The sequence below is a fragment of the Nyctibius grandis genome, chromosome 31 (assembly GCF_013368605.1).
Source record: "Nyctibius grandis isolate bNycGra1 chromosome 31, bNycGra1.pri, whole genome shotgun sequence".
NCBI classification, from domain to species: Eukaryota; Metazoa; Chordata; class Aves; order Nyctibiiformes; family Nyctibiidae; genus Nyctibius; species Nyctibius grandis.
In genome coordinates this window covers 991,665-1,011,605 of record NC_090688.1, presented here as the reverse complement: position 1 = coordinate 1,011,605, position 19,941 = coordinate 991,665, and the positions used below count along the sequence as shown (strand labels likewise).

At 60.8% G+C, this 19,941-nt stretch overlaps 1 protein-coding gene across 1 annotated transcript; it reads left to right on the top strand.

Moving 5' to 3' along the window:
- Positions 1-1,356: 1,356 nt before the first annotated feature.
- On the top strand, positions 1,357-19,334 carry LOC137675040 (unconventional myosin-Vb-like). Its single transcript, XM_068420929.1, has 37 exons — positions 1,357-1,383; positions 5,070-5,180; positions 5,627-5,789; positions 5,891-6,035; positions 6,424-6,580; positions 6,783-6,923; positions 7,157-7,238; positions 7,452-7,553; positions 7,783-7,895; positions 8,009-8,274; positions 8,492-8,573; positions 8,868-9,008; positions 9,089-9,211; positions 9,637-9,720; positions 10,322-10,471; positions 10,557-10,723; positions 10,876-10,962; positions 11,047-11,158; positions 12,024-12,235; positions 12,404-12,560; positions 12,653-12,892; positions 13,655-13,864; positions 13,996-14,089; positions 14,232-14,377; positions 14,621-14,752; positions 14,914-15,147; positions 15,230-15,327; positions 15,937-16,123; positions 16,330-16,423; positions 16,638-16,793; positions 16,965-17,116; positions 17,442-17,531; positions 17,739-17,889; positions 18,328-18,598; positions 18,681-18,855; positions 19,000-19,080; positions 19,176-19,334. The coding sequence occupies exons 1-37, from the start codon at positions 1,357-1,359 to the stop codon at positions 19,332-19,334; spliced, it is 5,292 nt and encodes a 1,763-aa protein (XP_068277030.1).
- Positions 19,335-19,941: the final 607 nt, after the last annotated feature.

Below are 19,941 nucleotides of genomic sequence, written 5' to 3'. Positions count from 1 at the left end.
GCAGAACGTGCTCACTTTCGGGGGGAGGAAGGGCAGTGTTTTCATCGCCCCTCTTGCCATGTCGCGCTAATCGGCTGGAGTGTGCTGGGTCACAGGAGCTGGCACCCGCCGGGGTGGCTTTGGCACCTCCAGAGCTGCGCCAGCACCGGGGCGGCACGGTGGGGCTGCCGAGGCCTGGCAAAGCCAGCTGGAAAAAACATGGGTGCCAGCTTGGGTTCTTGGGGCAAGAGCAGGAACCGAGAGGGACACCTGCCTCCTCCTGACGGGTGGATTTGTCCCTGTCCAGGCCAGGTGACCCTGATGTGGTTCTGGCCTTTGTGTCCTCATGGGTGCTCCTGCCCCTGGCACGGTGGTACTGCTCACCGTCCCCCACCTCTCACCCTGCTTGGGCATCCCCTTGTCACCCTGTCCCCAGCTGCACCCACCAGCAGCCACCTCCGCATGGTAGCCAGTCGCCCAGGCTTTGTCCCAGCTCTGCAGGGCTGGCCAGGCCACCGCAGATGTGCAGGGACAGCAGGGACCTGCAGGCAGCAGCACCCATGGGCAGTGGGGACCCATGGACAGTTGGGAGCCATGGACAACAGGGATCTACCGACAGTAGCACCCATGGAGAGTGGCACCTACAGACTGTAGGGACTCATGGGCAGTGGCACATATGGGTGGTGGGGAACCACAGACAGTGGCACCCACGGGGCCCCCTGCGCAGCAGCACCCACAGACAGCTGTCAATACACCGCTGGTGCCGTGGCCCCAGGTTTTCATTGTTACTGGAGTTTCTCTGTAATGAGGGGAGCGGGGGCCTGTGGCGTGGGGCTGTGGTGGCATGTAGGTGCTTGGAGTACCCTGGAAGGAGGGGCTGGAGTGCATGTGATCAGGGCCTAGGGTGGCCCAGGGTGTCCTGGATGAGGGCAGTTTTGGGGTGTCCTAAATAGGAGGAGTCTTTGGGTGCCCTTGATGGAATCTTGGGGTGTCCCAGGTAGGGGGGGGAGTTTGGGGTGTCCTGGGTGGGGAGTCCCAGATAGAGCTCCTCAGGATGTCCCAGGTGGGGTCTTGGGGTGCCCCGAATGGGGATTCTTGGGGTGTCCCGAATGGGGGGTCTCGAGGTGCCCTGCACAGGGGGCCCTTGAGGTGCCTGAGCTGGGATGGATCTCTGGGTGCTGCAGCGGTGGTGGGGGGGGACCAGTCCCAGCACCCCCAGGAGCTCCTCTGGCCCGGGGAGGGGCTGTGAGGCAGGATGGGAGGCGGAGTGGGGCGGGGAACCGTAACCCTCCCCTCCCCCTCCAATTAGCAGCAATTAGCGGCCATAAAGGGGCTGCGGGCAGTGGGGGTGGGAGCTGGCAGCACTGGGGGGGTGCCATGGCTGCGGGGGACCTGTACGTGCAGGTGAGGGGATGGGGGGGGCCCCAGCTCGCGGTGCTGCAGAGGGGCCCCGAGGGGGTCCCACCTCGGGGGGGCCCTGCCCGCGGGGCTGGGGTGCTTGTTGCAGACCTGGGGGGGGCTGGGGGGAGATGGGTCTTGTGCCTCTCCCGAGGCTCAGCACCTCGGGTGGCTGCAGGTGCTGTGGCCTGGGTGTCACCCTGGGTCACCTCCCTACTGGTGCCAGGCTTGGTGGCACCTCGTGGGGTGCAGGATACCTGGTGGTGTGTCGGTCATGGGCTGCCCGCCCTGCGTGGGTGCTGCTATGGGTGCTGCACCCCAGCTACGCTGCTTGTAGGGCTCCATGGCCTGGCAAATGCAGCACCCAGGTGAGAAGGGTTTGGGGCTGCCTGAGCACCCATCTGTCCTGCTTCTTGCCCAACTGACCTGGCTACTTTCACCCCCTGGGTCCTGGCCCATGTCCTCTTCCCTCTGCCTGTTGAGGATGTGTCTGCTGTGAGTGGGCAGCAGGACAGGCTCTTGCTTCTCACTTTTACTGCTGTGTACCAAAAATGATCGCTGCAGGTGTAGGGCAGACCCTAAACTTGGTGCTTTCTCCCTGGAGGTACATCAGCCTGCGGGGCTGGAGGGTACTGGAGACTAAGTGTGATGAGAAGCAGCTGAGAGACCTGGGGGTGTTTAGTCTGGAGAAAAGGAGGCTGAGGGGAGACCTTCTTGCTCTCTACAACTACCTGAAAGGAGGGTGTAGCGAGGGGGGGTGTCAGTCTCTTCTCCCAGGTAACAAGTGATGGGACGAGAGGAAATGGCCTCAAGTTGTGCCAGGGGAGGTTTAGATTGGAGATCAGGGAAAATGTTTTCACTGAAAGGGTTATCAAGCACTGGCACAGGCTGCCCAGGGCAGTGGTGGAGTCCCCATCCCTGGAGGGATTCAAAAGCCGTGTAGATGTGGTGCTGAGGGACATGGGTTAATGGTGGCCTTGGCAGTGCTGGGTTAACGGTTGAACTTCATGACCTTAAAGGTCCTTTCCAACCAAAATGGTTCTGTGGTTTCTGCAGAGGTGCAGCACCCCATCGCTGTAGCATGATTGAGGTGCCAACCTGGGCAAAGCAAGGAGGGTTTCATTGCTTAAGGCATCGTGGGCTGCCTTGTCCCACACCGCTGACAGGCTGGGACCGAAGCAGCCGCACGACTGACTTAGCCAAGTGTCCTGTGGAGCCCCGAGGTCACCTTCCAGCTTTCGTGGCTGGAGCACCAGCGTGGTGGCCCCTCGGAGGGGAGCTGGGGAGCAGCCACAGGACGAGCTGGGTGCGCTAGCAGGGATGCTCTTTTGTCCAGTTGTGATTTCAGACTAAAATCCATTCGCACTGTGCCAGGGAAGCTGTAGATGGTGCTGGGGAGCTGTATGTCGTGCGGGGAAGCTGTGCATCGTGCAATTTTTGCTCCCTCCAGTGGTTACTGCTCAGAAAACATAACGGCTCCTCTGCTGAGCGGCCCCTGCAACCCACTCCCCTTCCTTCCCTCTTTATTTCAACTGCAAAGTCAGACGTTCAATCTTCTGATGGCTCCTGCGATGTGAACCTAAAGTTCAGCCCCTTCCTTCCCTTTCCCCAGCCTTCCAGCCTATTCAGTGCTCGTTTGGTCAACTTTAATGATGCATTAACACGTGTTCTTTGCATGCTGCAGACCTGGAAACATTTGCTGTGAGCCAAATTCCCTGGATTTGCAAAGTCAGCAAAACCAGGATGGTTTTTCAGGCACTATTTTTTAGCAAGAGGCTGGCCCCAGCCCGCTGGGGTGGGAGTGTGAGGAGTTAGAGCCCTGTTGCTGCTCTGCAGTAGCTCCTGGAGTTTGTGGAAATAGATACACACTCCTGTCTCAGTCTGAGAGCAAAGCTGCAACCACTAGATTTTTCTGTCCTCGCCCCTTTTTAAGCTTGCAATATGGCCTCATCCCTTCCTGCTCGGAGCAGCAGGAGGTACCGACCTCCTGGAAGCAGCTCCTGTTCCTCGCAGTCTGGCAGAAGCTCCCGAGATAGTGTCTGACAGCTCGGTGCAGAGTGGGGCTGCAGGCAGTTTTGGCCCAGTTTTGGGAGGGGATTCTGCCCCTCTGCTTTACTCTCATGAGACCCCCCTGCAGTGCTGTGTCCAGCTCTGGGACCCCAACAGAAGAAGGACACGGAGCTGTTGGAGTGAGTCCAGAGGAGGCCACGGAGATGCTCAGAGGGCTGGAGCCCCTCTGCTGTGGAGACAGGCTGGGAGAGTTGGGGCTGTTCAGCCTGGAGAAGAGAAGGCCCCGGGGAGACCTTCTAGCACCTTCCAGTACCCGAAGGGGCTACAGGAAAGCTGGAGAGGGGCTTTTACAAGGGCATGGAATAATGGGACGAGGGGGAACGTTTTAAACTGACAGAGGGGAGATTGAGATGAGATATTAGGAAGAAATTCTTTACTGTGAGGGTGGTGAGACCCTGGCCCAGGTTGCCCAGAGAAGCTGTGGCTGCCCCCTCCCTGGCAGTGTTGAAGGCCAGGTTGGATGGGGCTTGGAGCAACCTGGTCTGGTGGAAGGTGTCCCTGCCCGTGGCAGGGGGTTGGAACTGGATGGGCTTTAAGGTCCCTTCCAACCCAAACCAGTCTGTGATTCTGTGATTCCCTCTCTACCCCTGTGGTGTTGTGTTGCTTCACTCAGGCTGAGCGTAGGATCGTGCTCCCTGTGGCGTGGCTCCAAAGAAGTTTTTCCAGGCATGAGGGAGGTGTTAAGGCTCTGCTCTGGGTGCAGAGGGAAGTCGGGGCTCACCGTGCTGCAGAACTCCCACTTCATCAGCACCTGCTGTCTGCAGAGGGGAAACTGAGGCTGGCAGCAGTCTCCAGCAGGCAGGGTCCTGGAAGCAGGGAGCTTGGTCCCATGGGTGCCAGCTGGTCCCTTGCACAAGGCTGCCTGCTGCGGCTGGCCCCAGGGAGCTGCAAATTTTGGGGGTGTGAAAAGGGTATGGGGTGATTTTTTCATATCGCTTGGCCTGTAGCTGGGTCTGTGGGGCTGGTGACAGTGTCTGGACCTGCTCAGCAGCGAGCAGGGGATCTGTACTGCACGTAGCTGCCTTCAAGCCTCGTGTCTCTGCCCAGCCAAACCACTTGCTGCGCACCCAGCACGCTGGGTGTTCAGAAATGGCCGTGCTTGGCATCTCTTGCCTTTCCAGAAACCTTCCCTGCAGCAGCAGTCGTGATTAGGTGGTGGAGTCACCATCTCTGGAGGGGTTTAAGAAAAGACCGGACATGGCACTTAGTGCCCTGGTCTAGTTGACATGGAGGTGTCAGGGCAATGGTTGGATTTGTTGATCCCAGAGGGCTCTTCCAACATCAGTGATTCTGTGATTGTGTCCTCGGTGTGGGGCACAGACAGCCCCCCCATGCTGAGGGCAGGAGAGGTGCTGACCTGGGCGTGGGCAGCAGAGCTGGGGAGAAGTGGACCTCCAGCAAAAGTGCCTTCCTGCACATCTGGAGAACAGCTGGGTAGGAGCTGAGGGGCACCTCGCAGGGTGCTGGGCCCATGTGTCACCCCACTATGGTGATGCTGAGCCCCGGGCTGACTGTCCTGTGTGAGAACCGTGGGGAGGGCTGCGATGCTTGGGGCCGAGGCTGGTGGCCAGGCGCTTTCTGTGGCTCTCTGCAGAGGTCCCCTCCCTCCCATGTCCCCGCAGGGTGCCCGGGTGTGGATCCCCGACTGTGTCGAAGTCTGGAGGGCAGCAGAAATAACTAGAGGCTACAAGGAAGGAGACACTGTTCTCCACCTCCGCCTGGAAGATGGCTCGGTAAGGCTGGAGCTGTGCAGCTCAGCAGGTCCCTCCTGTGCTTGCCATATGGTCGGGCATCTCCAGATGGGAGATAGTTCACCTTTGCACCCTCAAACCAGCCTGGGCTCGCCAGCAGGGTGTGGGGAGGCTCAAACATTGCCTGGACATGTCCCATCTGGTGTCTGAGCAGGAGCCCAGACCACTGTGGCTGTGTCTGGCTCACCGTGCCCTGTGTCCCCTGACTGCCTGGTGAGCTGGTCCTTGCTGGCTGCTCCTGCCTGACTTCCCAAAAGGCCTCCAGCTCAGCTCGCCATGCTGGGCTGTGATTCCTGGTGACTACCAGCCCAAGCATGGCCTGCAGACAGCATCCCCCCCGCTGTGTTGCTCCCCACAGACCCGTCCTGCCTTTCCGGGGCTGGCTGACCCCGCTCAGCGCTTGTCCTGCTCCATCTCCATCCACGCAGGTACTGGCACACCCCATCGAGTCCCAGCTGCCACCTCTCTGCAACCCTGACTGCCTCTCGGGTGCCGATGACCTGGTGGCCCTGAGCTACCTGCACGAGCCGGCCGTGCTGCACTCGCTCCGCCGGCGCTTCCTGGAGGCCAAGGCCATCTACACCTACTGCGGTGAGCCCGTGCACCCCCTCCTGCTCCCCATCCCCTGCCCCTTCCCCATGGCTCCCTGGGACAGGTCCCCTCCTGCCCTTTGCACAGCTCTCTTCCTCCAGGTATCGTCCTCGTCGCTATCAACCCCTACAAGCCGTTGCCCATCTACGAGGAGGAGGTGATTTATGCCTACAGCGGCCGTGAAATGGGGGACATGGATCCCCACATCTTCGCTTTGGCAGAGGAGGCGTACAAGCAGATGGTGAGGTGAGAACGTAGAATCATAGAATCACAGACCGGTTTGGGTTGGAAGGGACCTTAAAGCCCATCCAGTTCCAACCCCCTGCCACGGCCAGGGACACCTTCCACCAGACCACGTTGCTCCAAGCCCCATCCAACCTGGCCTTGAACACTGCCAGGGAGGGGGCAGCCACGGCTTCTCTGGGCAACCTGGGCCAGGGTCTCACCACCCTCACAGGAAAGAATTTCTTCCCAATATCTCATCTCAATCTCCCCTCTTTCAGTTTAAAATCATCCCATGGGAGCATCCCTGGGGTTGCAGTGGGGAAGGGCTGAAGCCTCCTCTGGTACATGGTGTGTCTGTGGAGAGCGGTCTGATCACAGACTGTCCCCAGCTCATGTCCCTCTCTGGCAGGTTTGGGAAGAACCAGTCCCTCATCATCAGTGGTGAGTCAGGCGCGGGGAAGACTGCATCGGCCAAGTATGCCATGAGATACTTCACCACCATCGGGGGCTGCCTAGGCGACTCCAGCATGGAGGAGAAGGTGCTGGCCTCCAGCCCCATCATGGAGGTGGGTCCCCCTGGGTCCACAGGCTCTGCATGGGGGTAGCTGGGGTGTCCCTGCAGGCTCTCCCCATGCTCCTCATGGTCTGTATCCCTGATGTGATGCTGTGTCTGTCCCCTCCTGTAAAATGGGTAGCAGGGACTGAACTTCTCCAGAGCACCTGGAGATCTGGAGCCAGCTAAAACCTCCTGCCCTCCTTCCCCGCCAGGCCTTTGGGAATGCAAAGACAACCAGGAATGACAACAGCAGCCGCTTTGGGAAATACATAGAGATTGGCTTCAGCCAAGCACGTGTCACAGGGGCCACCATCAAAACCTACCTGCTGGAGAAGTCCCGTGTCACCTTCCAGGTGGGTCTCTGGGGTGGCATGGGGATAGGGCTGAGCGGGAGCCCCAGTCCTCGGAGCAGGAGGGTTCTCCTCCTGGGCATCCCCCTGGGAAGCAACCCCAGTGCTGCTGAGTCAAGCTGGGAGAGGAGAAGGTGTCCCTTGTCCCCAAATCTAGGGCTGCAGCACTGCTGCAGGGGAGTAGGGGGTGGCCCAAGGTGACCTGGCTTCTCGGTGATTTTCTTGCCCATCCACAGGCAAAAGCAGAGAGGAACTACCACATCTTCTACCAGCTCTGTGCTTCAGCCACCCTGCCTGAGCTCCAAGGCCTGGGTCTCTGTGAGTGCCCCCATGTCCCCCCTCCCCAAGCCCCTTGGCACAGCTTGTTGCTGGCCCACCCCACGCTGGGCAGTGCCAGGCCATCCTGCCCTCCCCGGCTGGGTGCTGGAGGAGGCTCTGCTGCTGCTGGGCACCCTGGGGTGGAATAAGGGTGGTTGGGAGCCCCATGGGGAAGGTTGTGCTGGTTCCCAACCTGACACATCTCGCTCACAGGTGGGGCAGAGTCCTTCCACTACACCCGCCAGGGCACCGCTGCCCAGAGCACCGATGACGCGGCCAACTTGGACAGCACGCGGCATGCCTTCTCGCTCCTGGGTACTGTCCTGGGTGGGCACGGGTGGGCAGGGCTGGTGCCCAGGGCTGGTTTCCCACCACCCTCACCCCGATGCAGGTGTAGGAGTGCTGGTGCCAGACATCCCAGGGCTGGGGAGCCTGGCTGTCTACTGGCCATTCCCATCCCTCCAGGTTGTGCCATGCAGGGGGTCAGGGCAGCACAGGGTGTGGGGAGCCTGGGGAGTCCCTCATGCCCCTGCTGTGCCTGCAGGTGTCCCTGAGGCTGACCAGCTGGAGCTATTCAACATCCTGGCTGCCATCCTGCACCTGGGCAACATTGTGATCAGAGGGAGGGACCGCCGTGGGGATGGCTGCTTTGTGGAGGTGGGCGAGAGCTTGGTGCCTTCACCCTGTGTGCCAAACTGGCCCCTGAGCCGGGCTGGCTGCAGGAGCCACATCTCGGCAACACGGAGGTGACAGGGGCTGTCCCCTTGCAGCCTGCTGATGAGGCCCTAGGGCTGTTTTGCACCCTGCTGGGCATCGAGGCATCGCAGGTGATGTGCTGGCTCTGCCACCGCAAGCTGGTCACTGCTGGTGAGACCTACCTGAAGCCCCTCTCCAGGCAGCAGGCGCTCGACTCCCGGGATGCCCTGGCCAAGCATATGTATGGGCAGGTCTTCAGGTGGATGGTGAGCAGGGTCAACCATGCCCTGCGGTCGCTGGAGGGCCACCGCACCTCCATTGGCATCCTGGACATTTACGGGTAAGGTGGTTCCCCTCTCCTGAGCTGCCTGGAAGAGCGTGGTCCTGCTCCTGCATCAGCTGTGGCTGTGGGTCTGCAGCCACCAACTGCTCCAGCTGGGACATGGGGCAGTACCCATCCCTGCAGTGGGGCCAGTTGGGTGCCTGCGCCTGGAGCTTGTGGCTGGCTGGGGCAGCTGTGGTGGCAGCTGCCTCAGGCAGGTCTCTGCTGCCCGCAGGTTTGAGATGTTTGAGGTCAACAGCTTTGAGCAGTTCTGCATCAACTATGCCAATGAGAAGCTGCAGCAGCTCTTCAACCTGGTGGGTGTCACCCAGATGTGTCGCTTTGCTGGGTGCTAGCGAGGGTGGGCCCTGCACATCCCCACTGTGCTGGTGCTTTTGGAGCTCTCTCCCTTGAATGTGGCTGGTGCTTCAGTCCCTGCAAACATGGGGCTCTGGGAGGCCGCTGGACCTGGGCATGGTCCCTTCCTTTCTCCCAAAGTGCTCCAGGAGAAGGGCTGCTCAGGTGTCTTATGGAAACCAAGCTACTGCCTGGTGGCTGGCCACCTTTGTCCCCTCCTGGCTAAGTCCTGCTTTGCTATCCCTGCCCTCCAGCATGTCTTCAAGCTGGAGCAGGAAGAGTACGTGACCGAGGAGATACCTTGGGTCTTCGTTGACTTCTGTGACAACCAGCCATGCATTGAGCTCATCGAGGGCCGGCTTGGCATCCTGGACCTGCTGAATGAGGAGTGCAAGGTGGGAAAGGGGTGCTGGGAGCAGGCTGCTGTGGCCACCCTGGCCCTGCTGCTGCCCATTCTGACCTATTTGCCTTTCAGATGCCCCAAGGCAGTGATGGGAGCTGGGCCCAGAAGCTTTACCAGACCCATCTCAGCAGCTCCCACTTCCAGAAGCCCAAGAGGCCCAGGGATGCTTTCATTGTCTGCCACTTTGCTGGCAAGGTAGGGAAAGCTGTGGCAGTACAGTCCTGGGTGGGGAGGGCTTGGCAGTGGCTCTGCAGCAATGGAGACCAAGCCTCCCCTGTCTAGAGGTGGTGGTGGCAGCTCCTGCAGCCTCCCGCTGTCCTGAGTGGCTGTAGCAGCCGTCTGCACCCTCCCAGGCTGGGAAGTGGATCCTGCTGGCTCTGCTGCTGCTAAGTGCTGGGCTGCAACTCTTTACCTGGGGGTAAAAATATGGAAACTGGCTGTGATGGTACCATCAGTAGCCTTGCAGCAGGACAGGAGCTAGGCAGTGTGGCCACCACCAGCTCTGACTCCTGCAATGACTTCTTCCAAAACCCTTGGACTGTGTCCAAGCAGAGCCCTGCACCAAACTGGGTACTGAGAAGCTGCAGGCTAATGCTGGTGTTTGCCTTGTCTCCTGCCAGGTGGAATACCAGTGTGGTGGGTTTGTGGAGAAGAACAGGGATGCTGTCCCCGAGGAGCTGCTGGGGCTGCTGCGAGCCAGCAAGGTGAGAGCCACCCTGAGCAGGGCCTGTGTAGGGCAGAGCCTGGCTGGCTCGTGGCCCTGGGAGCCTGGGGCTGGGAAGGACTGGTGGTGTGGAAGGTATAAGCTGTGCAGGGTAAAGCCCTGTCTGTCTGCTGGCACAGCCCCATGCAGTGCTGGCCATGGCCAGGGTGCCCTGAGATGTGGGTGCTTCCCACCCCATTCCCCTGCCTTGGGCTTCCCCATCCTGGGGGACACCTTGGCCATCTCCCTGCTGGGAGGGCTGGAGGGTCCTGCTGCTTCCAGGTCTTGTAATGCTGTCACTTCTCCCTTCCACCCTGCACGGCCCTGGCAGAAGGTAAGGGACATCTTTGAGGGCTCTCAACCACAACTGGGAAGGTGCTTGTGGCTTGCATTGAGGTTTTTCCCGGGGGAAGCAGCAGGCAGGAGCACAGCTGGATCTGGCAACATCTGGACTATAGCAGGGCCGAGGAGTGTGCACTGGGCTGGCCTCTGTGGAGCCTGTGGTGTTCTGGGGCTGTGTCTCCTGGTGGTGATGGCTTTATGGGTATTGGGTGGTGCTCGTGGCAAGGTCTGCCTGGCTCTCACTGCTCTGCTCTGCACAGTCTGCCCTGCTTGCTGAGCTCTTCCTGGAGGAAGGGGATGGCCGCGTGTCCCTGCAGTCCCGCAGGTCCAGCGGGCCCAGGATGGCTGGTCGCCCAAGCCGCAGATCACTGCCCAGTAGCCATAAGAGCAACAAGTCCATCTCCAGGCAGGTATGGAGCTGGGGTGGGGGGAAATGCGTGCTGACCCCAGACAACTGGGACTGGGGTAGCCCCAAGGGGACCTGTGTGTGTCCAGGCCTGGGGAGCCCCACAAGTCCCAGGATGTTCCTGCTGGCCCTCACCACGCTTGTCTTGTCCTTCGCAGTTCAAATCCTCCCTGAACCGGCTGATGGAGACCCTGGGCAGCACCACACCGCACTACATCCGCTGCATCAAACCCAACGATGGCAAGCAACCCTTTGTGTGAGTGCCTGGCCAGGGAGGCTGGAGGGGCTGGGGACACTGTGGGGCACTGCCATCCCTCCAATCTATGTCCCTCCCGCCCTGGCCCTGCATAGCTTGGAGCATGCCAAGCTGACTGGGACCCATTCTAGATCAGCCCCTCTTTGCCCCAGGTTTGACTCCAGGCGGGCAGTGGAGCAGCTACGAGCCTGTGGGGTCCTGGAGACCATCCGGATCAGTGCCTCAGGCTACCCCTCCAGGTACCCCCCAGGCTTCAGCAGCACCCTGGGTGCTCCCCCACCTCTCCAGCTGGAGCACCTCTGACCCCACTCTGTTCCCCACAGGTGGATGTACCAGGAGTTCTTAGAGAGGTACAGGGCTCTGGTGAGCAGAGAGGAGCTGATGGGCACTGATGAGAAGCAGATCTGCAGCCTTGCCCTTGAGAGACTGCTCCAAGTAAGGGTCCTGCTTGGGGAGTGCAGCTGTGGTACCACAGTACCCCTTGCAGATGCTTCTCCTCATGTGTGGGTGCTCAGTGGGGTACAGAAAAGGTTGAGCTGGGAGATGGGGAGGAACTCGGCCTCCAGGGAGGTTGGATGGGGATATCAGTGGCGTGATGTGCCAACAAGGTGCCCTTGGGGCCAGGAAGGCCAATGGTGTCCTGGGCTGCGTGAGGAAGAGTGTGGGCAGCAGGTCAAGGGAGGTTCTCCTCCCCCTCTACACGGCCCTGGTGAGGCCACACGTGGAGTAACTGTGTGCAGTTCTGGGCCCCCCAGTTCAAGAAAGACAAGGAGCTACTGGGGAGAGTCCAGCAGAGGGGTACGGAGATGGTCAGAGGGCTGGAGCATCTCTGCTATGAGGAGAGGCTGAGGGAGCTGGGGCTGTTCAGCTGGAGAAGAGCAGACTGAGGGGGGATCTGATCAATGCTCACAAATACCTCAAGGGGTGTCAAGGGGATGGGGCCAGACTCTTCTCAGTGGTGCCCAGTGACAGGACAAGGGGCAATGGGCACAAACTGAAACACGGGAAGTTCCATCTGAAAATGAGGAAAAACTTCTTTGCTGTGAGGGTGCCAGAGCCCTGGCACAGGCTGCCCAGGGAGGGTGGGGAGTCTCCTTCTCTGGAGATATTCAAACCCTCCTGGACATGACCCTGTGCAATGTGCTGTGGGTGCCCCTGCTTGGGCAGGGGTTGGGCTGGATGATCTCCAGAGGTGCCTTCCAACCCCAGCCACTCTGGGATTCTATGAGGAGCATCACCCTTGGAGGAGCCTGGCTGGGGTATGCTTGGTCCCTGGGACTGACTCCACGCTTGCATGTAGGACCCCAGCAAGTACCGGTGTGGGAAGAGCAAGGTGTTTTTCCGGGCTGGCCAAGTGGCTCACCTGGAGGAGCTGCGGTACCAGCGGCTGAGGGCAGCCTGCATCCTGCTGCAGAGGCACCTGCGGGGCTGGCTGGCACGGAGGCGCTTTGGACGGGTACGCGCCGCAGCGGTCTGCCTGCAGCGTCATGCCCGGGGCACGCTGGCCCGGAGGTGAGTAGGGAACAGGGCTTGGAGGGAGCTGCAATGAGCTGAGACAGAGCTCAGCCTTGGGGTGAGCTGGCACTTGTCCTGGTTCTGGGCTTTGATGTGGGTTTCCTTGTGCCATGGGCTGGGCTGCAGCTTTGCCACCCCCTGCCCAGCTCTCTGTCCTCCCTGCAGGTTTGCCAGGATGCTGCGAAGGACCAGGGCTGCTGTGATGCTGCAGAAGACCCTGAGGATGGTTCTGGCCCGGCGCTCCTACCTACGCATGCGCCAGGCTGTCATCACCATCCAAGCCTTTGCCCGGGGCATGTTTGCCCGGCGTCTTTACCAACAGGTAGGAGCCTGGCAGGGCAGTGGGTGTCCCAGTCCCACCTGGAGTGGGCTGTGCTGCTGGTGGTGCCACTGCCCTATCTCTTGCCTCCACAGATGGTGTGGCACCAGAAAGCCGTGGTGATCCAGGCTGCTGTCAGGGGCTGGCTGGCCCGGACCCGCTATGCCCACCTGCGTGGGGCCGTTATCTACATGCAGTGCTGCTACCGCCGGGCGCGGGCACGCCGGGAGCTGCGGCGGCTGCGCGTCGAGGCACGCTCGGTTGAGCACTACAAGCAGCTGCACAAGGGCATGGAGATCAAGGTGATACAGCTGCAGTGCAGGCTGGATGAGCAGGTGGGTGCTGGCTTCAGCCCTTTGTGGGTCCCAGGGTGTGGGGGCAGTTGCTTTTTGCTGACCCACTTCTTATCAGTCCCTGTGCAGCCAAAACCATGGCTACCCTTGGCTTCAGTCCTCTCCTGGCCCTGGGGCAGGAGCTGACCCTGCCTGACATGTGTCCTCAGGCAGGAGTTCATGCATCTGGGTGTCATTCCTGGGTTTTTGGTGCTCCCTAGGGATGTGGGGCTGGTGGGATGGGCTGGGCACCCTCCTGGGTGCTTGGTTGGGTGCAGCCTTGCAGCAGTGTTATGTGCTGGGAACAGTTCTGGCATGGTGTGTTCTCCTGCTAGAAGCATCTGCTGTCACCATCTGGGTGAGTGTCTCTACTTTGGCTGTCACTGCTCCATCTCTGGGGGTGTTTGTGGAGGGGGAGCGAGGGCTCCTGTGGTATGATCCTGTCTCTGGGGGTTAGGAGAAGCAGGGCTGGAAAAATCTGGCCGTTGGGGCTGGTCAGGAGGTGGGCAATGGGCTATAAAGCCATGGCAAAGCTCATGTGTATCTCCATGTGGGATGGTGTGTCATGGAGAGCTGCCCTCCCAGGCCTGAGCTCTGTTTGAGGTGATACCGGAGGCTCAGGGCTCCAACCAGACGGGTGGGAAAGGGGGTAGCCAGGTTTACTGCAGAAGGGCACCCTTGATGGGCTTTCATTGATGGGAGGCTTGTGGGCATCTGTCCTTGTTCCTGGCCACCTGCCTGATGTGTTTTACCCATTGGCCCCAGGCCCAGGAGAAGCAGCGGCTGGTGGAGCAGCTCTCGGGGCTGAGCACTGCCCACGCTGAGGAGGTGCAGTGCCTGCGGGCTGAGGTGCAGCGGCTGCGGGAGGATGCGGCCCGTGACGCCCAGGTCCAGTGGCTGCAGGAGCGGCTGGCCGAGCTGGAGGGGCACAATGTGAAGACCTGCCTGGGCCAGGAGGTCGAAGAGCTCAGGCAGGTCAGTCTGTCTGGGGGATGCTTTTGCTCTGCTGGGGCTCTCCAGGGACCTGGTGGCATGCTGTGTTTCCTGCTGCGGGGTGGTCCCTGGAGGAGACCTTTGGCTGTACCTGCCCCTCTGCTTTCCCGCAGCACTTGGCAGAGGTGGAAGCCGTCAAGCTGCAGCTGGGGAAGGAGAGAGATGCCCTGGTCCAGCGCATGTTGGAGCAGTCGCAGGATCTGGAAGGTATAAAGGGGTTCTCTGGTCACCTCATCCCATTCCCCTGGGTATGTGCTGGTCCTGCAGGCTTGGAGTGTTTCTGTATGTCCCCTTGCAGAGGGGTCCTGGCTTTGCCTGTCCCCACTCCCTGCTCTGTCTGTCCCCACAGAGCAGCACCAGCGAGCAGCACGGGAGAGCCAGGGGCTGCTGCAGGAGCTGGAGGAGGAGCGAGCACGCTACCAGAGCCTGGTGCAGGAGTACACCCGCCTGGAGCAGGGCTACGAGAACCTGCGGGATGAGGTGGCCTTCCACAGGGTGAGGGGCTGGCAGGGACACAGGGAGGCTCAGAGTAACCCTTCCCTCAGCTCTTTGTGGGGAGAAGGCAGCGCTGGCTGGTCCAGGGTACCCTGTGGAGGAGAGCTGGGCTCCCCAGCTCACGTGCTGGGGGATCCCAGAGCCAAGGTATCCTCCTCAGGCTATCGCTGCTCTGCCCCAGCTGATGCACCAGCAGGCGCTTGGGGTGTGGGGGAACAACCTTGTTCTTCTCTCCCTACTCAGCAAAACACCTTGAGACGGTCCCCTTCGTCAGAGAGCTTCTTGGGCTCCGAGAGCAGCTACTTGTCCTCTGTGTCCACAGATCCCTCGCGAGATGGCTCCGAGCAGCAGGCTGAGGCTAGTGGGGACATTGGGGTGGGAGTGACAAGTGGGTTGTCCCTTCCCCTGGCTATGGGGACAGCTGTGCCCTGGGGCTCCTGGCTGGGAGCTGGTCCCATCAGGGAGGGGCATCTGCAGGTGTTGTGGTGCTGGTGCCCAGCACTGGCTGCTGTACCAAAGCCTGTCTCTGCACCCAGGGGCTGGAGGAGCACTGGCAGCTGGTGTCAGAGGGGCCGCAGCCACAGCCCGGCAATGAGGTGCTGCTGAATGGCAGTGTGGGCCAGGACCCCCCTGAGAAGGCATACCTTCTCCTCCTGGGGCAGCTCAAAGCTGCCAAAGAGGAGCTGGCCTGGACCCGTGAGGAGCTGCGGAGGTCCAAGGCCCCTGTGGAGCCAGAGGAGAGGAAACCGTTGGACTTCTTCAAGCGCAGGGTGAGCCCCTGCCCCGCTGCCACGAGCAAGGCCAGATCCAGGCTGGTGGGGCTGACCTCACCCTGCTCTCCTCTCCCTGCAGAACATAGCTGAGATGCTGGGGCTGGGCAGGAGCCCGGAGAAGGTGGCAGTGGATGATGACTTGAAGCATGCGTATGATGCTGTGCAGGTTGCCAATAGGTGAGTGTGGTCCTGGGGAGATGGTCCCCACACAATGGGCTGCTGGGGCTGTGCTGCTGGGTCCTCTTGCCCTGGTGTTTTACCAGCCATGGCTTGGGTTGCAGCTGCCTGGCCTCTGTCATGCTGGGCAGCTGCAAATTCTCTTTGAAGCAGCCACCTCCTCATATGCTATTGGCACCAAATGGGCTGGGAAAGCAAGGGCAGCCTGCCCCTCGCTGCCCACCCGGGTGTGGGGTAGCCCTGGCTCTCCTTCCCTTCTCTCCAGTGCACCCAGCTGCATTTTCCAGAGGGGCTGGAGCATCCCACCTTGCTCTGAGCACAGGCACACCCACTGCGTGAGCAGACTGGATGCCCTGGGCTCAACAGGAGCCTCCTAAGAGGGCAGGGCTGGTGCAGCCTGTTCCTGGGCTGTGCTGTGTGTGCTCCAGAGGGGAGATGCTCTGTTAGCACAGCTTGGACCATGCTGCCCCCAGGGTGCCTGGGCAGGGGGAGGGTTCCCAGCTCTGAGGCTTCAGGGGAGAAATACCTCCTCAGCAGCCTCCCCAGTTGGATGGGCTGTGGCAGCTGAAGGAGGTTTGTGCCTCAGTTTCCCTGGGTGCGTGTGTACAGGCTGCTGGCGAGTCAGCTGCGGGAGGAGAAGCAGCAGCATGAGGAGGAGGTAGAAGGGCTGCACCTCGACATCTGCTCACTCAAGCAGCTGAGCCAGCAGCAGGCAGCCCTCATCCAGGACCTGCAGCGGCACCAGGGGCAGGAGGGGCTGCAGCACCGTGTCCTGCGCCTCAAGAAGGAGAACTGGGTAAGGGCTGGGGAGAAAGAGTTGGCAGGACTGGCCTTGGGGCTGGCTTCCACCCCCTTGCCATGTGGCGAGCTGCAGCAGCCCCTTAAGGAGCAACGTGGGGGACCCTGCTGCAGCCCCCCAGCAATGCTCCACTCAGTGGGTGCTGGTGGAGGTGTTCAGCTGTGGGAGGCTGGCTGAGCCCTACTGGGACTGTCCCTGCCCAGGAGCTGGCCCAGAAGCTGGAGAAGGAGGAGAGGACCACACTGAAGCTCCAGAAGCAGCTGAGAGCCTATGAGAAGCAGATCCAGGAGCTCACAGGCAAGTGCCTGTGTGGGAGGGAGGTACGGGGCTGGCCTGGAGGGTCACTAGCCTGGTTTGAGGCTGGAGCATCCCCCAGCCCCAACATGGGGGAGCACAGTCTCCCCCAAACAGAGATGCGGGGGAGCATCTGCTTGAACTGAGCTGAGGGGACATGATCTGGGTCCCACAGCCCAGGACACAGCAGAATGTGACCTGTGTTCCTCTCCCCCAGTGAAGAGAGAGGCTGTTGGGCCACTGCAGGAGTTGGCAGCGTCCACTGTTGTTCTGTCCCGGCCCCCCATGGTCCCGTCCCTGGCTGGGCTGTCCCAGGCTATGCTAGCATGGAGGATGGAGGACGAAGGGCGCATTATCAAGGCCATCATCACAGGTAGGGTTTGGAGAGATGGGAACTCCTTACCCCAGCTTGGTCCCTGGTAGGCTTTCTTGCCAGCCCCTGTGTGAGCTCATCCTTTCAGTGTTGCTGGGGCAGCATCCTGCCTGGCTCAGGACCAGCTTTCCATAGCTGCCTGGATCCCAATTGTCCTGCTTTCCCCTGCAGACTACAAACCACAGAGCAGCCCTGGGGGACTCCCAGACTTGCCAGCCTACATCCTCTTCTTGTGCTTCCGACATGCGGACCACTGTTGTGACGAGCCGCGGGCCCGCTCACTCCTGGATGCAGCCATCAATGCCATCAAAAGGGTCATGAAGGTGCTGGGCTTGGGGGTGTGGGTTGGGCTGAGGAGCAGGAGTTTCACTGGCCAAGGCGAGGGTGGCACTGAGGCAGCAGCCTGGCCCCAAGGGCATGGCGTGTGCCTGACTGCAGTGTCCAGCCTGAGCATCTCCTGCGGTGAGGGGTGGCCCTGGGTGCTGCAGGGGGTCCGACACCTCCGCATCCTGACAGCTCCACATCCCCATAGCCCTTATCGGGCTGCAGCTAGCCGTGTGGCTCATAGAGCTACCGTGGGGCATGAGGGCTTGCTGCTGTCACCGTCAGAGCCCTGCCGACCGCGGTGCTCTCTGGTTCCTCCTGCAGAAGCACAGCGATGACTTTGACATGGTGGCACTCTGGCTTGCCAACACCTGCCGGCTCCTGAACTGCCTGCGCCAGTACAGCCAGGATGAGGTAGGGCTGGGCTGCAGGCGGTCTGCCACCTCCCTGGAAAGGGTGGGAGCTTAGTGGGGACAGGGTTTGTCCCCACTTGGGACTGCATCCTCTTTGCCCCCAAGCCAGGTAGGCAGGGGTGTGCTGGGCTGACACTGCTCCACACTTGCTCGGGGACCCAGCTGTGTGCCCTGGTGCTGCTGGCTCTGACCCAGCCTCTGCCTGCAGAGCTACTGGCAGGGGAACACGGCGCGCCAGAACAAGCATCGTCTGCAGAACATGGACCCCCAGAGCTCCTGCCGCAGCCTGGGTGCTCTGGCTGTCCAGCTCTACCAGCAACTCATCCGCACTGCAGAGAAGAGCCTCAAACCCATGATTGGTATGGCCTGGGCTTTGGGGGCTCGCAGGGCACTCGGGGGATACTGGCTCAGGGAGGGAGCGCTGGGGTCAGCTGTGATACCTGCCTGCTCTGTTACAGAGGCTGCACCCAGATGGGGAAGGTAGGCTCTGAATACGGGGGCCCCCTTCCATGAGGGACCATCTGCTCCTTGAGCATTGGGGCTGGGCAGCTAAAGTGGGCTCAGAACCCTGGGGACTTTGGACTGTCATCCCATGGGGAGCTCTATTCCCCTATGCCCTGCTTTGCAGCCTCATGGAGCAGGGCCAGCCCCTGGGCTAGCCTGGGCCAGGTGTCCTGGAGGTGTCACAGTCCCCTGCATCCCCAACTGGGACCCAGAGCCAAGGAGCAGTGTACTGGCTGCTCGAGGCATGATGCAGGGTCTCTGCCTCCTTACGATGAGCCTATTCTACCCTTTAGTTGCTGCAATGCTGGAAAGTGAGCCCATACAGGGCTTGTCTTCCTCCTGCCCTCCTGGCCACCGCCGGTCCTCGGCAGCTCCTGCCCACACCCTGCCTGAGCTGCTGCGGCAGCTGGGCTCCTTCCGTGCAGCTCTGGACCACCACGGGCTGGCCCCCAGTGTGGGGCACCAAGCCCTGCGCCAGCTCCTCTTCCTCATCAGTGGCACCACCCTCAACTACCTGCTGCTGAGAAAGGACACGTGCTCCTGGAGCCGTGGCATCCAGCTCAGGTCAGTTCCTTGTGTAGGACGGGTGTATCTGGGGGAGCTGGGGCATGGTCCGTGCCTCTCCCTCACCTGGTCTCCCTGGCAGGTACAACATCAGCCAGCTGGAGCAGTGGCTGCGGGCAGAGGGGCTGCAGCAGAGTGGGGCCCGTGAGGTGCTGGAGCCCCTGGTCCAGGCTGCCCAGCTGCTGCAGGTGAAAAAGGTGACAGAGGAGGATGCTGGAGCTCTCTGCAGCCTGTGCACGGTGCTGTCACCCCAGCAGGTATGGGGGGGTTGGGGCTTTCTGCCAGCTCCATGGCCTTGCTGGGTGCACTAGGGATGTTCTGGGGTGAGAACCACACCATACACAGAAGTGTCTGGATGTGCCCAGCCCTTCCCTGTTCATGGTCCCCACCACCTCCTCCAGGTTGTGAAGATCCTCCGGGCTTACACTCCAGCTATCGGGCTGGAGGAGCGCATCAGCCCCAGCTTCATCAGCACTGTTGAGGTAAGCAGGACCCTGGGCTCCAGTGTGGGGTGAGGGCTGTCCCACGTGGGCCCCTCACTGGGGCAGCCCTGGATATGAGCACTTTGTCCCCACAGAAGCAGCTGCAGGACCAGTATGGAGGGGAACCCAGCCAGCTCCTGGTGGACACCAGCCACCTCTTCCCTGTGCACCTTCCCTTTACTGCCTCCCCTGTGCACCTGGATGAGCTCCGCATCCCTGATGCCCTCGACCTGGCCTTCCTTGTCCGCCTCTGAGCCCAGGTCCAGCCCTGGGCCACCGCCAGTGGTCCATCAAGGGGTGTCTGCCTGAGGTGTGGGGCTGCAGCACTTTTTATGTCCTGTTCTTCTGGGATGTTGTTTGTTTATTGAAACTCTGATATCTCGTTTGTGGCACAGCCAGGGCCCGTGGCAGTCCTGCACTGGGGCTTTTGGCCACTTTTTAATCCTTTAAAGCTAATAAAAGTCTTTGCAGATAACTTTGGAGTCTGAGGCTGTCTGGGCTGGGTGTGCTGTTTGCAGGGTAGTGGGAGGGAGATGGAGGACCTTCACTGGAACATTCCTGGGGCTTTTCATGAATTATGGAATGGTTTAAGTTGGAGAGGACCTTAAAGATCATCTAGTTCCAACCCCTTGCAATGGGAAGGGACGTTTTTCTCTAGAAAAAGCCCCATCCAACCTGACTTTAAATGCTTCCAATGATGGGGTTCCACAAGTTCCAGAGTCTCACCACCTTCAGTGTAAGACATTTCTTCCTTAAGTCCAGTCTAAATCTGCACTCTTTCAATTTCCCCAAAACAGCAGCTGGGCCCACAGATGGATCTGGGGCTCTTTGGAGGGTGGCAGGGTTCCGCACAGGATCTCG

Coding starts and splice junctions, on each gene's coding strand:
- LOC137675040 (XM_068420929.1), top strand. CDS start 1,357: ATGGCTGCGGGGGACCTGTACGTGCAG. Junction 1,384..5,069: donor CGGGGGACCTGTACGTGCAG/GTGAGGGGATGG, acceptor ATGTCCCCGCAG/GGTGCCCGGGTGTGGATCCC. Junction 18,599..18,680: donor AGCCGTGGCATCCAGCTCAG/GTCAGTTCCTTG, acceptor TCTCCCTGGCAG/GTACAACATCAGCCAGCTGG.